Consider the following 12,986-nt stretch of genomic DNA (forward strand, 5'->3'; position numbering starts at 1 on the left):
CCCCACTCCTCACACTCAGCTCCCCCCACCCAGAGCCTAACTGCAGGAGTCATTCACTTATTCATTTAATGGCATCTGTTGTGTGCCAGGCACTGTTCTAGTTCCTGGGGACACATTGATGACAAGGAACATTCCCATCCCACAGAGCACACAGGCCAGGGGACTTCCACACCAGGATGATAGCCGATAATAAGGTGCTATAGGCCTGTCTGTATATGTGATCCCAGGGGAGTTGGATTTTATGTTTGGACCTAAAAAATAAGCAACCCCTTAAGACTCAGATGGCTGCCACCAGTGAGGGTAACAGCAGAGGGGTCGCTCTGTCAGAGCTGAAGATCCCACCAGGATGCTCCTGAAGCAGGTGCTTGCGTAGCCTGCCCTTTCTCCTGAGTGGCTGTGACTCCAGTTGCACTCAGAGGTCAAGTCTTCAAGGGAAGTTTCAGAGAGTCCTCTAGAATCTTAGGCCTGGGGCCACAAGAGCTCATTTAGTCCATTCTTCTGCCTTTGGGACTGGCCTGTGCTTAAGTCTTTTGGGACAGTAGGGCATTTGTCCAGAGAAGTCCCTTCTACAACTGGCCTTAGTAACATGTTCCCTGCTGGGATGTCGGCCTGAGGTTGGGTCCAGGCTGGTAGAGCTGCAGCTGCAGCCCAAGGCCCTGGCTCACAGGGTCTGTGGGTCTTCGTGGCCGGGCTCTTCATGACTGTTTTCCAGGTCTCCTCAGCCGCCTATTCCCTCCAGGCAAAGCAATGCCCAGTTCCTTATAGCTGGGCCCTCTGCACTGAGGGGCTTTGCTGTGGTGGCTGGCGCTAGGCTCAGTGCTGACCTGCCTGATGCGCACAGGAGCCCTTCTCCTGAGCCTCCTCACGAGGCCACTCTAATTCCCTCTGACATCCCAGGTAGGCCCTGGAGCCAGACACGCGAGCAGAGCAGTCGGAGATGGATGGAGTTTCTGTCCCCATCCCCAACACTTGCTCACCCTCAACCCACTTGCTCCTGGTCCACCCCTCTGACCTCTGCCCTAACTGGCTTTATGTTTAACAGCCTCAGACATGAGGGAAGGTTCTTGCTGAATAGAGGATCTCCTGGATTTAGATGGAAATTTCTCAGGCGTGGAGCTGAGCCTGCTCTCCGGATGGCCCCCTACCTGCCAGGGCCTTGTCATCCTGCCTCCCTGCTTGGGTGTGGGTGGGTCCATAGCTCCTGCTGCATCACCTTGCATAGATCTGTGGGCGGCCTTGGGGGACCAGTGACTGCTGGGCTTTGCTGCCTGAGGGCACTGGGCTGGCAGGCCTCCCCAGGCTCCCGCAGGCCTCCCCGGGCCTCCACAGGCTCCCGCAGGCCTCCCCGGGCCTCCACAGGCTCCTGCAGGCCTCCTGCAGGCCTCCACAGGCTCCCGCAGGCCTCCCTGGGCCTCCACAGGCTCCCGCAGGCCTCCACAGGCTCCCGCAGGCCTCCCCGGGCCTCCACAGGCTCCCGCAGGCCTCCCCGGGCCTCCACAGGCTCCCGCAGGCCTCCCCGGGCCTCCACAGGCTCCCGCAGGCCTCCACAGGCTCCCGCAGGCCTCCACAGGCTCCCGCAGGCCTCCCCGGGCCTCCACAGGCTCCCGCAGGCCTCCCCGGGCCTCCACAGGCTCCCGCAGGCCTCCCCGGGCTCCCGCAGGCCTCCCCGGGCCTCCACAGGCTCCCGCAGGCCTCCCCGGGCCTCCACAGGCTCCCGCAGGCCTCCCCGGGCCTCCACAGGCTCCCGCAGGCCTCCACAGGCTCCCGCAGGCCTCCACAGGCCTCCACAGGCTCCCGCAGGCCTCCTGCAGGCCTCCACAGGCTCCCGCAGGCCTCCCCGGGCCTCCACAGGCTCCCGCAGGCCTCCACAGGCTCCCGCAGGCCTCCCCGGGCCTCCACAGGCTCCCGCAGGCCTCCACAGGCTCCCGCAGGCCTCCACAGGCTCCCGCAGGCCTCCTGCTGTCTGGGTCTCCTCTGAGGTTCTTGGAGGGGTCTATCTTTGACCCCTTCACTGCCTTCCAGGCTCTTGTCTCCTTCCCTCAGCCCTATGACCTCTGTGTCACTGCAGCCAACTCAAAGGAGCAGACCTGCCTCCCTAGCCACCCACACTTCTCTCGCCTGAATCTTTTTTCTACAGAGCAAAATGAAGTACCACTTCAGGGGGAAAAGAAAGAGAAACTAACTGGTCCTCGGTTTTTAATGGTTGATAAAGGCTTGCTCTATTAACCCTCCCAGGGGCATTTTCATTTAATACAGGGAAGAGAATGCTTTAATTATAAGAAATTCCCAATGGTGGAATCTCTGGCATTGTGTCAGACTGGTGAGGAGGTAGAGGCCCCCCAGAGCTCCCCGAAGGTGGCAAACCCCACCTTTGTGAAGGTGGTACGGTCCTACCACGTGCGAGAGTGACCCTGCTGTGATGGAGGTCTGAGCCCTTTCCCTTTGGTGTTCTTTAAGGGGACTGTATTTAGGTGAGAGATGGGGCAGCTTAGAAAGAACTGGGGATTCTGTGACTGCCCTCAGTAGGGCTGACCAGGAGAAGGGACACTGGTTCTTAATTCTACAGGGGTCACAGAATCAGAGGTGCAGGGAGTGGGAGGTAGCCTCCAGTCCTACCCGACATTTTGTAAGTGGCAACACATAAGCCTGTAGAGCGGAGGGACGTGCTCTAGGTCACCTATTAAAGCTGGTACAGGTTAAGTATCCCTAATTCAAAAATCTGAAATTTGAAATGCTCCAAAATCTGAAACTTTTTAAATGTCAACATGATGCTCAAAGGAAATGCTCATCGGGGCATCTTGGATTTCAGATTTTTAGATTAGGGATGCCGAATTGGTAAGTGTAATGCTAATATTCCACCCCCAGCCTCAAAAAAAAAATCCAAAACCTGAACTCTTCTGGTACCAAGCATTTCAGATAAGGGCTACTCAACCTGCAGCTCCATCCCTGTGAAAAGAAGCAGGCCTAAATTGTAGCTGAGAGGATTTATGTATTTCTGGCTGGGATGGTCAGACGCATCGGGGCACCACGGAGGTATTCAGGGATGGAACCCCCTCCCACCCCGGGCACTGGTAAGCCTCAGCTTTGGGTCTTGGTAGCTGTGCTTGCTGGGTGGATGGTGGAGTGGTCTCTAAGTTGTGTTCCCCGCAGCATCCATGACCTGGGGAAAGGTGCCCTGGCAGCAGGAGTCTCAGGAGGGAGAGTCAGTGTGCTGTGGACCCCAGGGAGCCCCATGTCTTTTCTCCTAGGTGAGAGCTCGAGGCATCTACTCTCCTCGGTCAAATCTCTGGGCTTGTGGGGAGACAGCTCATCTCCTTTTTCCTCATTCTCACATCCGGGATGGTGGGAACATAAAGTCCTGCTGGGGTCACAGCCTCCTCTCAACCTTGCTCCTGGTGTCAGATTGGGCACCTCAAAGGGCTGGCGTGGGGCTGGATCAGGCGCAGAGTGGTGGGTGGTCCCCAGCCATGAATTTGTGAGACAATGCGCCTTTTCAGTGGAAACCCAGTCTGAGAGGAGAGGCAAAGGGAATACTCCTGGCGGGCAGGAGACAGTGGGTGGCATTTTGGGGACACTTGCTGTGTGGTCCCTGTCTGCTGCAGGTCACTGCCACCCACGTGTATGGGCTCCTGTTATGGGTGGTCCCGTGGCGTGGCATGAGAGTGGAAGAGGAGCGGTCCAAGCTGGTAGGTGGGTTTTCCTGGCCCTCAGCATAGCCTGCTAAGTGGAAGCTTTTAGAGGTTATTCCAAGAAGAGGTTGACTTAGGCAGCTTGTTGAATGAGGCTTCCTGGACAGCATCATAGACAAATGCCTTGGTTTTTCTCTGCCCAGCTAGTGATTACCAGCAAGCAGAAAATGACTCCTACCAAACCCAGTCAAACAGAGGCACAGTCTCTGCTCCTCCAAATCATTTTAATGAAGCCATTGGCAGCAGGATATACAACACGCCCAGATACACAGCATAGCAGGGCTTCGATAATGAGGTAATTTCCCCCCACGTCTTGAGAAGAAGAATAGTATGTATTTCTTTATGAACACTATTTAAAAAATATAAACCCCTCACAACATTCTCCAGGACCTCGAGCCCAAGAGAACCAACTGAGGATCCATCATCTGTGGGATGGCAGAGGCAGTCTCTGGGGAGTGGGAGGGAATGTGCACAGCCAGGGGAGGCTGCAGCAGCCTTGCCTCTGCCGTGAATGTCAGGCAGTGACAAGCAGCAATAAGGGAACAGAGGGGGTGGCAGCAGTGTTTGGCAGCTCTTCAGCAATCTTAATCACAAATTCAGGTAGGATCCAGTTGGGGCATTGCCGGCGGGGGCACAGAGGTGGTAGCAGCTTCCTCCTCCATGGGGGTGGGAGAGTTCCCTCTATTTGGAGAGGGAGAAGAGGGGTGATGCGGAGGAAGGAGCGAGGGAGCACAGGCTCTCATACAATCTTGCAGATCTGGAATGAGGAAGAACAGAAGTCAGGCTGGACACTGAGGTAGAGCCAGGACTGTTAGGGGTGTGATGGAGATGGCTCTGTTTGGGGCTGTGTGGTAGAGTTCTAGGAGCAAATGGATCCTGGAGTTCTTTTTTTTTTTTTTATTATTTGAGACAGGATCTTGCTTTGTCTTCCAGGCTGGAGTGCAGTGGCACGATCGCAGCTCATTGCAGCCTCAACCTTCCAGGGCTCAAGTGATCCTCCCGTCTCAGCCTCTTAAGTAGCTGGGACTACAGGTGTGCACCACCACACCTGGCTAATTTTTTCACTTTTTGTAAAGGCGGGATCTCCCTATGTTGCCCAGGCTGGTCTCCAGCTCCTGTGCTCCTCCTGCCTCTGCCTCCCAAAGTGCTGGGATTACAGGTGTGAGCCCCCGCACCCAGCCTGGAGTTTTTTTGATGGTGGTGGAACAGGATGCAGTTGTCAGCAAGACGACTGGGGACCCTGGGGGAGGAGGGTGTGGAGACTTTAGCCAGGATTAGGGTATGAGCGTAATGTCTTCTTTCTATTGAGCTAAGAGAGCCATACTGGGGAGAGAGGACATGAGGAGAGGCCTTGGGGGCCCCTTTAGGTTACACGGTGAGAGAAGTACAACACAAGGCATGTGGTGTACACGAGTGTCTCTCTTCTTCCACTTATTAGCTGTGTGGCCTCAGTTTCTTCGTTTCTAAACAACTGTTCTTCCTACCTCATAGGAGAGTTCAACTGAGGCAGCTGAAATGAGTATGTTTTACAGTGTTTCAGGCCATTGTTACTGCACAAGAGGAATTTGTAACAGGAAGAAATAGGAGAGTTTGGTGGGCTCAGGCTTTGGACTTAAAAGCAAGACCCTGCAGGGAGATTTGCTCTCAGAGCTTAGGATGCACCCAGAGACCTGCGTCCCTAAGCCCCACTCCCAGCTTCAAGGCCCCTCACCTCAGCTGGACCACAGCCGCAGCGTCATGAGCAGATTAAACCCGGCCACTTTCAGGAGGAGGATTCGGAACCCCATCACTGACAGGTTTTGAAAGTTTAGGTTCATATCTGTAAAACCAAGAGGCCACAGCGGTTATGGGCTTGCATGTCCCAGGCCTGCATGGCCTGCAGGACACATCCACGGTTTTCCCCAAGGCAGAGCAGGCTGGGTGGGGGAGGCCTGCGGCTCCTGCCTCTCCTCTCCCTTGCAGCTTCTGTGCATATCCCCTTACAAACAGATTTTGTGCATTCTTCCAGGACCAACAGTATTGTGTTTCAAGACAAAAACACCGACTAGACTTGGCTCTTATTTTATTTCTGAGCCCTTCTGGGGATGGGGTAGGTGCTCAGAATTTATCATCACAATCCCTTGGGTCCAGATGGGCCCCTTAGTGAGTTCCGCTACCACGGGAGGGATGACTCAATAAGACAACTCAAATGGAAATGAATACGGGCCCAGGGTGGGTGTGAGGAGTGGTAGGGGATTCTTGAGAGACAGGACCATTGCCTAGAGCCTATGTGAGTACTGTTGCTTGTCTTGAAAGAAGGCGAAACCTCTTGGCTGTCCTCAGGATGATCTGGTTAGTTTAGGGCTATCCCTAAGGGAGTCAGAAATTTCACAGCTGGGCCACCCAGAAGCTCTCTCTGGCTCTCTTGACAGTGGAGCTATTGAACGGAATACAGAGGCCTAGGAGAGAGTCCTTGGTCTATTGAAGCTAGAAACTCATCCTCAAAGTGCTTAGAATGGAAAGTCAGCGATGGTGAGAAGGATTCGGGAGAGACCCCACCCAGCTCTGGGCAGGTCTTGAACCGCTGTTTCAATTCCTCATCATTCATTCCCAGATCTACTAATTTCTTCCCACTCCTTCATCCAGGCAGGGTTATTGCGGGTTCATCACTTCCGCAATCCTGTGCAAACCCAGGCTAGACCCCTGTCTTACCTGTTTCAAAGCTTTTCTCGACCAGCTTGACATCACAGAGACTTTCTAAAAGGAAAAACACAGACATTCTTTCAGCATCCAGAGCAGGCTGACTCTCCCACCCCAGACCTCCTAGTTCTTGGGCAGGTGAACATCTACAGCCTTTCCATGCCTCCTTGTGGAGAGATCTGGAGGGAACTTACAGCATATGGGCACCTGCTAGGGAGAGCCCCTGGCCCTGGCCGGACCGATACCTCGGCTCCTGGACACCGTTTCTATCTACTCAATATACACTGTTTGTACAAAGCACATGTTGCATGACACAGGCCACAGGTGCCATCACACATAGACCCTGCTCTTGCCTGGCTTCATTCTGGAGTCCAATGGAGGCAGCGAGGCATACACAGTGGCAAGGGCCAGAAAGAGTATAAACAGGTATTTTCATGTGTTCCAAAAAGTTTTGATCCCTGCACCCCAAATATTTCCTTGGTTTCATCTTAGTAAACGGCACTATCATTGATTCAGCTGCTCAGGCCAAAATCCAGCTGCCTTCCTTGATCCCCTTTGCTTTCTTTGCTTTCTCATCCCTGCATGGTTCTACCTTTGAAACCTGAACGGTGTTGGTTACCTCCCTGCCACCGCCCTGCCCAGGCCTCCATCATCTCTCTGCTGCAATTGCTCCCTTTCTGCCTCTACTCTTGGCTTATAACCCACTCTCCACACAGCACTCAGACTGATCTTTAAGAAAAGCAGGCTGGGTGTGGTGGCTCACGCCTGTAATCCCAGCACTTTGGGAGGCTGAAGCGGGTGGATCACCTGAGGTCAGGAGTTCGAGACCTGCCTGGCCAACATAGTGAAACCCTATCCCTACTAAAAATACAAAAAATTAGCTGGGCGTGGTGGCGGGTGCCTGTAATCCCAGCTACTCGGGAGGCTGAGGCAGGAGAATCACTTGAACCTGGGAGGCGGAGGCTGCAGTGAGCCAAGAGGCACCATTGCACTCCAGCCTGGGCAACAAGAGCAAAACTCTGTCTCAAAAAAAAAAAAAAAAAAAAGAAAAGCAAATTAGGTGTCCCTCCCCTGCTTGAAGCTGATCAACAGCTTTCTGGTGTACTTAGAATACTGTCTGCCCTCTCATGGCCTAGGAGGTCCTGTGACCCGGCCCTGCCTCCTTCATTCAACTCATTCCTGCTGCCCTTCTCCTTTCTCATTGAGCTCCTGTCCCAGGCCTCTACAGGGTCCTCTCCCTGCCCTTGGTATGGCTGGTACCTTCAAGTAGCATTTCTTCAGAGAGCCCTTCCTTGACTTTTGTCCTGAAGGTGGTTGTTTTCTCAACCCTGAGTTAAAACACATTCCAATCTGAAGTTATCTGGACTTTTCCCAGCTGACAGATGGGCTCCCCCAACTAGAATGGAGCTTCCTCTGGGCACACCCCTCATCTGACTTTTTATTCCTCCACTTCAGCACCTGGTGCATTCATGTGCCGGCACAATTGGTGGGTTAATGAGTGACTGCATGAGATTGACTTTGTGAGCTGGGAAAGATTTTTTGGCAGACAGGGAGAAATAAGGAGAGGCAACTTGGAGAAGGGGTTTAGAATGAGGCCTAGAAGAGCAGTAAGGGGCAAACAGTCCGAGCAAAGGCAGGCAGGAAGGAACTCAGTTGGAGAGACTGAGGCTGGGCCAAGTGCCCTCTCCTGCCAGCTTCTCTTCATCTGCTTTTTTCCCATGTCATTCTCTGGACTGCCAGAACAAGGCTCACTGTTTCTTAGTGAAAAGAGGGTTTTGGTGGCGATGGATGAGGCCGAGACCACCAATCAGAGGAGTTTTAGACATCATTGACCAGACCTCTGGGCAGAACCAGGCCATTCCTGAAGCAAGGAAACAGCCTGCGAAAGCACCAAAGCTGCCCTTACCTGGGCTGGGGAAGAAGGTGTCTGCTGGAACAATGCTGTCGTTGAAGGCGTTTGCACATGCAAAATCAGATTTGTTGCTCCAGGCCACAGCACTGTTGCTCTTGAAGTCCATAGACCTCATGTCTAGCACAGTTTTGTCTGTGATATACACGTCGGAATCCTTACTTTGTGACACATTTATTTGAGAATCAAAATCGGTGAATAGGCAGACAGACTTGTCACTGGATTTAGAGTCTCTCAGCTGGTACACGGCAGGGTCAGGGTTCTGGATATCTGTGGGACAAGAGGATCAGGGTTAGGACATGATCTCATTTCCCTCTTTGCCCCAACCCAGGCTGGAGTCCAGATGCCAGTGACGGACAAGAGCGGGGCTCCGTGGGGCTGGCAAGTCACGGTCTCATGCTTTATATGGGAAATAGCATCTTAGAAACCAGCTGCTCGTGATGGACTGGGACTCAGGGACAGGCACGAGCTATCAATCTCGGCCAAGAGGCCATGATTTCAGTGAACGTTCACGGCCAGGCCTGGGCTGCCACTCAAGGAAACCTGAAATGCAGGGCTACTTAATAATACTGCTTATTCTTCTATTTAATAGGATATTCTTCAAAACCCCAGCAATATAACTCTGGCAGAGCAAAGGCAGGCATGGAAAAAAGGCCCAGCAAGGCAAACTGTACATCTTGGAATCCGGAGTGGTCTCCCCAACTTAGGCTGGGCATTAGCAGAATAGGAGGTTTATGGTACGTTGGCACTAAGTTGGGAAATCTATCACATCACCAGGAGATTGCTCTCTCATTGATAGAGGTTTTGAACTCTAAATCAGAACACCTGTGTCTAAGCCCCGGCGCTACCGTTTACTTGATATAAGGCCTTGAGCAAGTCACAGCAGCTCCTTACATCTCAGGAATTTCATTTGCAAAATGAATATGTTGCCTCATCCACCATCCTAGCCGGGCTTTTCTGAGAAAGAAATGAGAGCTTCTCCATATAAACATCTATTTAATAAACTGTAAAGTACCAAACAAATGTTAGTTGGAGCCTTTGACCCTGCCAGAATATAGCCATGATAAAGTGCTAGTGAGTCATGGAGAGCCGCAGCGTCTATCCTTCACCCTCAGAAAGCAGGAGCTGCCGGAGGCTTTTCCTTAGTGCTGAGACTCATTCTTTAGTATTTCCGTAGGATTTTGTGTTTTTAATGTGACTCTCATTGTTTATTCTTTCCCACCTCCTGCCTTTTGAGGAGGAAGCAGAGGTTTGCTGGAGGATTTGCATGTTGGGGCCACCCAGAGAGTTTCCAGCAGGGTGGGGATTAGAATTTCCCACCCAGTGGTTCTCTGCTCCCACAGCCCCTCACATGCACACATTTCTCAGACGCTGGTGATTCCCTGACAGTTGCTGAGCCAGCCATGGTGGCCTCGGCAATGCAGACATCCAGCTGGATCCAAAACCAAAGAAATCAGCCCCTGGGATGCTGAGTGGGGGCAGAGCTGCCTGCAGCATGGGGCTGGCCCTCGAGCAGTGGAGCAGGGGTGGGCTCCATGGTCAGAGGGGAGAGACACCCAGAGCTTTGGCTCCAGAGGATTCTGCCTACTTCCCTCCTCATACATGGGCGGCCTGACATCACTCTGGGTGAAGGCCCTAAGGCATAGTTACTTTGCTGGGAAGGGACAGACAGAAAGCCATTAGCTCCACCAACACGTCCCCCTGATTGTTAGTCATCAGTGGGGGTATTGGGTAGCATTGCAGAGGGGGAGAGGAGTCTGGAAGTGCTGATCCTCAAGGCAGGGGATCAGGTTCCACCAGATGCAGGTTGGCTTTAAAGAGGAAAGGGGGTGGCTTTGTGGGGCAGAAACCCAACTTTAAGTCCTGGTTAAACACTCACTCAAGTCCTGGGGCTGGTTGGTGTCAGACTGGAGAAAATCTAGGCTGCTCTGTCTAGTATAATAGTCTCTAGCTACATGTGGCTGTTGAAATAAAAATTAGTCAATGTGAAATAAAATGTTTTCAATTAAAAATGGAAGCTTCATTTCAAGAGCTCAATAGCCACATGTAGCTGGTGGCTATTGTATGGGACAGTGCAGAGAACATTTCCATTGCCACAGAAAGTTCTAGTGGACACTGTTGGTCTAGAAAGCGCAATGCCACAGAACACAAGACTCTGAGAAATGGCAGCAGGCGCTGAGTTAGAGGTACTTAATTTTTTTTAGCCTTTTTATACTTTCATCCCATGTACTTTTTATACTTTTTATCCCCATGTACCTCTAGTTCAACCATATCTCTTTGCCACTTTTAATTTGGAGGTCTGTCTGCCAGAGCCCTTTGGGGAGAGACATCCTATTCTACCCTAGTAAGAAAAACACATCCCATCACTGATGATATCAGAAGGTAGGCTTGGCAAGACAGAACCAATTTTTTGATGTGGAGGTTCAGCTATTCTAGATCCTAAACTGTCCTTTAAATTCAAGATTTAGGAACTGCACATGTGCTCTAGTGCTTTAGGTCCCTAGGGACACAGCAGTGATTGAAAGCTTCCTTACCATTAAATCTGTCCCCTGTATTTGGGCACTAGGGACCCAGAAATCAGAATTAGTGACACTCACTCTGGGTCCCACTGAGGCTCTAGTGAGCATCAGGAAACTGTGGGCATGGGCAGACGTACGGGGAGAAATGGAAACTCTGGTTCCTTTGCCAGATTGGAGCTGGGAGGTAACACCTTCATACCATTCCCAGTGTCTCTATTACAGAATCCCTTAGGTTTCTCCTCCTCTAAGGTGTGGGATGACCCCTCTCAGAGCCCACTGAGGAAGGAGAGGGGAGGTCCGTGGCACCATAGCTGGCTCCTCTCACCTTCGCTTCTGGTCTGCATCTCTAAATCGGATTCTCAGTTTCCCAATGGCTGGCCTCGGCCCTAATTTCTGTATTCTCTTGAATGCTCTAGTATTTCTTTTTTCCATGCCTAAAAAGACATCTTATCTGACTGCTTTTCAACCAATTTTATTAGTAGATATATACTTAGGCTACAATGCATGTGCCTTGATTAATCCCAAGATCATGCCTTCTTTCTTGTTGTTCCCTATGCCCAGAACTCCCCTTCTCTCCTTTCTCTGCCCAGACAGATCTTACCCATCTTTCAGGGCTCAATGAATCCTTTGTACCACAAGAAACTTCTCAATCTAGGCCAACTTTTCAGCCAGCACCCTATGCCCTCTGCATCTCTACTGTGTCCCTTGACATCATCAACTGGTCAATACTAAAATAGTTTTCAGGCTGCTTAATTTACAATAGTTCTGTACCTTTGTCTAGTTTTTATACCACTTGAGGACAGGACAGGAATCTATCTTACACTTCATACTCAGTCTAATATTTGATAGAGTGATAGTCACATAGAAGGCATTTTACAATACCCATTGAACGATTAAAGTCAAATTTTAATGTGTTTGACCTAGAGAAACATGAATGTTCAAGATAGATAGTGATGCTTTTCCCTTCCCAGACCTCTGTAAGAAAATTAGTTACAACATCATCAGCAAGCCTCACCACAGAAATAAGTGGTATCCCCAGAGAAAGGATTAGTGTCACTGGCCCATGGGGTTGCACGCGGTGCCACCTGGGATGACTCACCAGATATAATGAACACACGGGTCCCTTTCCCAAATGTGAGTTTATCAGTTGTTCCTCCAGTATTCACACCACGGGTGACACCATTGCAGAAACTCACAGGACCTACCTGTTACTTAAATAAGAGAAACACTGATCTCCCCCACGAGGCAGGAGAATCACACTCCTAAGAGTTAGACCTTCTGCTCTTTTGCACTGAAATTTTGCTTCTGATATGAAAGTTCTCCTGCTGTTCCATTCTGCTGTGGTTCCCTGGGCTGAGGTTGTGATTTCATATGATTTCAATAAACCAATAATTCAGTAGAACAAAAACCTCAATTCCAGGCAGCAGTATCTTGGATACGTTTGTGGAAGGTTCAGGAGTACTTGCTCATCGCCTGCCTCATGGTTCCTAAGGTCCCAGCCTAAGGATGATGTCTGCAGAGCACTGAGTGCTGGATGGGAGGATTTTCTGGGGATGGGTGGAAGAAACCATTTTGCAGCCCACAGAGGAAAATACCTGGGCTCAAGTCGGCATTTTGGACAAAGAAGAAATAGTTGTCTGTCCTCCCTTGCTCTCCTGCTTCATTCTACTTACTTGGCCAGATGCTCAGCCTGGTCCCTGATCCAAAGATTATCTTGGAAGCACTGCTGTACCCCCACTGTGGGTAAGGTCTTTGAGATAACCTTCTTGATGCTAATCTGCTGGAAGCCACTGGGGTCTCAGAGCAACATTCTAAAAGGCTCACTGGGTCTTTGTTGCTTACATCTTTTATTTCCCAAGGAAGCAATTCCCCTTTCCCTTTATGACAGTGTAAACCTTAGTATAAGCAAAGCCTCAATAATAATAATTATAATAATATTTTAGAAAAGCTACCACTTATTATTTTTTACATTCTGGCCATTATCTCATATCATTATGATGTAGTTATAGTCATTTTGCTGTTGAGAAAGTGGAGGCTTTATTGAAAACAGCCGGTGAGAGTAGAGCCCAAATGTTCCCCGGGTCTGTGGGTCTCCCTCTACATTGCTGCCTCTATACCTTGTAATTGCATGTGGTATACTTGCCCTTCAGTTAGGGGTCTGGGCCACTTTTACCCTTAGGAGGAAGTTGA

The 12,986-nt window shown here is 51.0% G+C and overlaps 1 gene segment (V, D, J or C); it reads right to left on the minus strand.

The window, feature by feature from the left end:
* Positions 1–3,896: 3,896 nt before the first annotated feature.
* LOC129489379 (T cell receptor alpha chain constant-like) overlaps positions 3,897–12,986 on the minus strand; it is a 221,157-nt gene continuing 212,067 nt past the window's right edge. Inside the window, 4 exon segments of the C gene segment in view lie at positions 3,897–4,446; positions 5,401–5,508; positions 6,381–6,425; positions 8,275–8,547. Of these exon segments, the coding sequence occupies positions 5,402–5,508; positions 6,381–6,425; positions 8,275–8,547 (425 nt within the window).

This window comes from Symphalangus syndactylus, chromosome 9 (genome assembly GCF_028878055.3).
Source record: "Symphalangus syndactylus isolate Jambi chromosome 9, NHGRI_mSymSyn1-v2.1_pri, whole genome shotgun sequence".
Lineage (NCBI taxonomy): Eukaryota > Metazoa > Chordata > Mammalia > Primates > Hylobatidae > Symphalangus > Symphalangus syndactylus.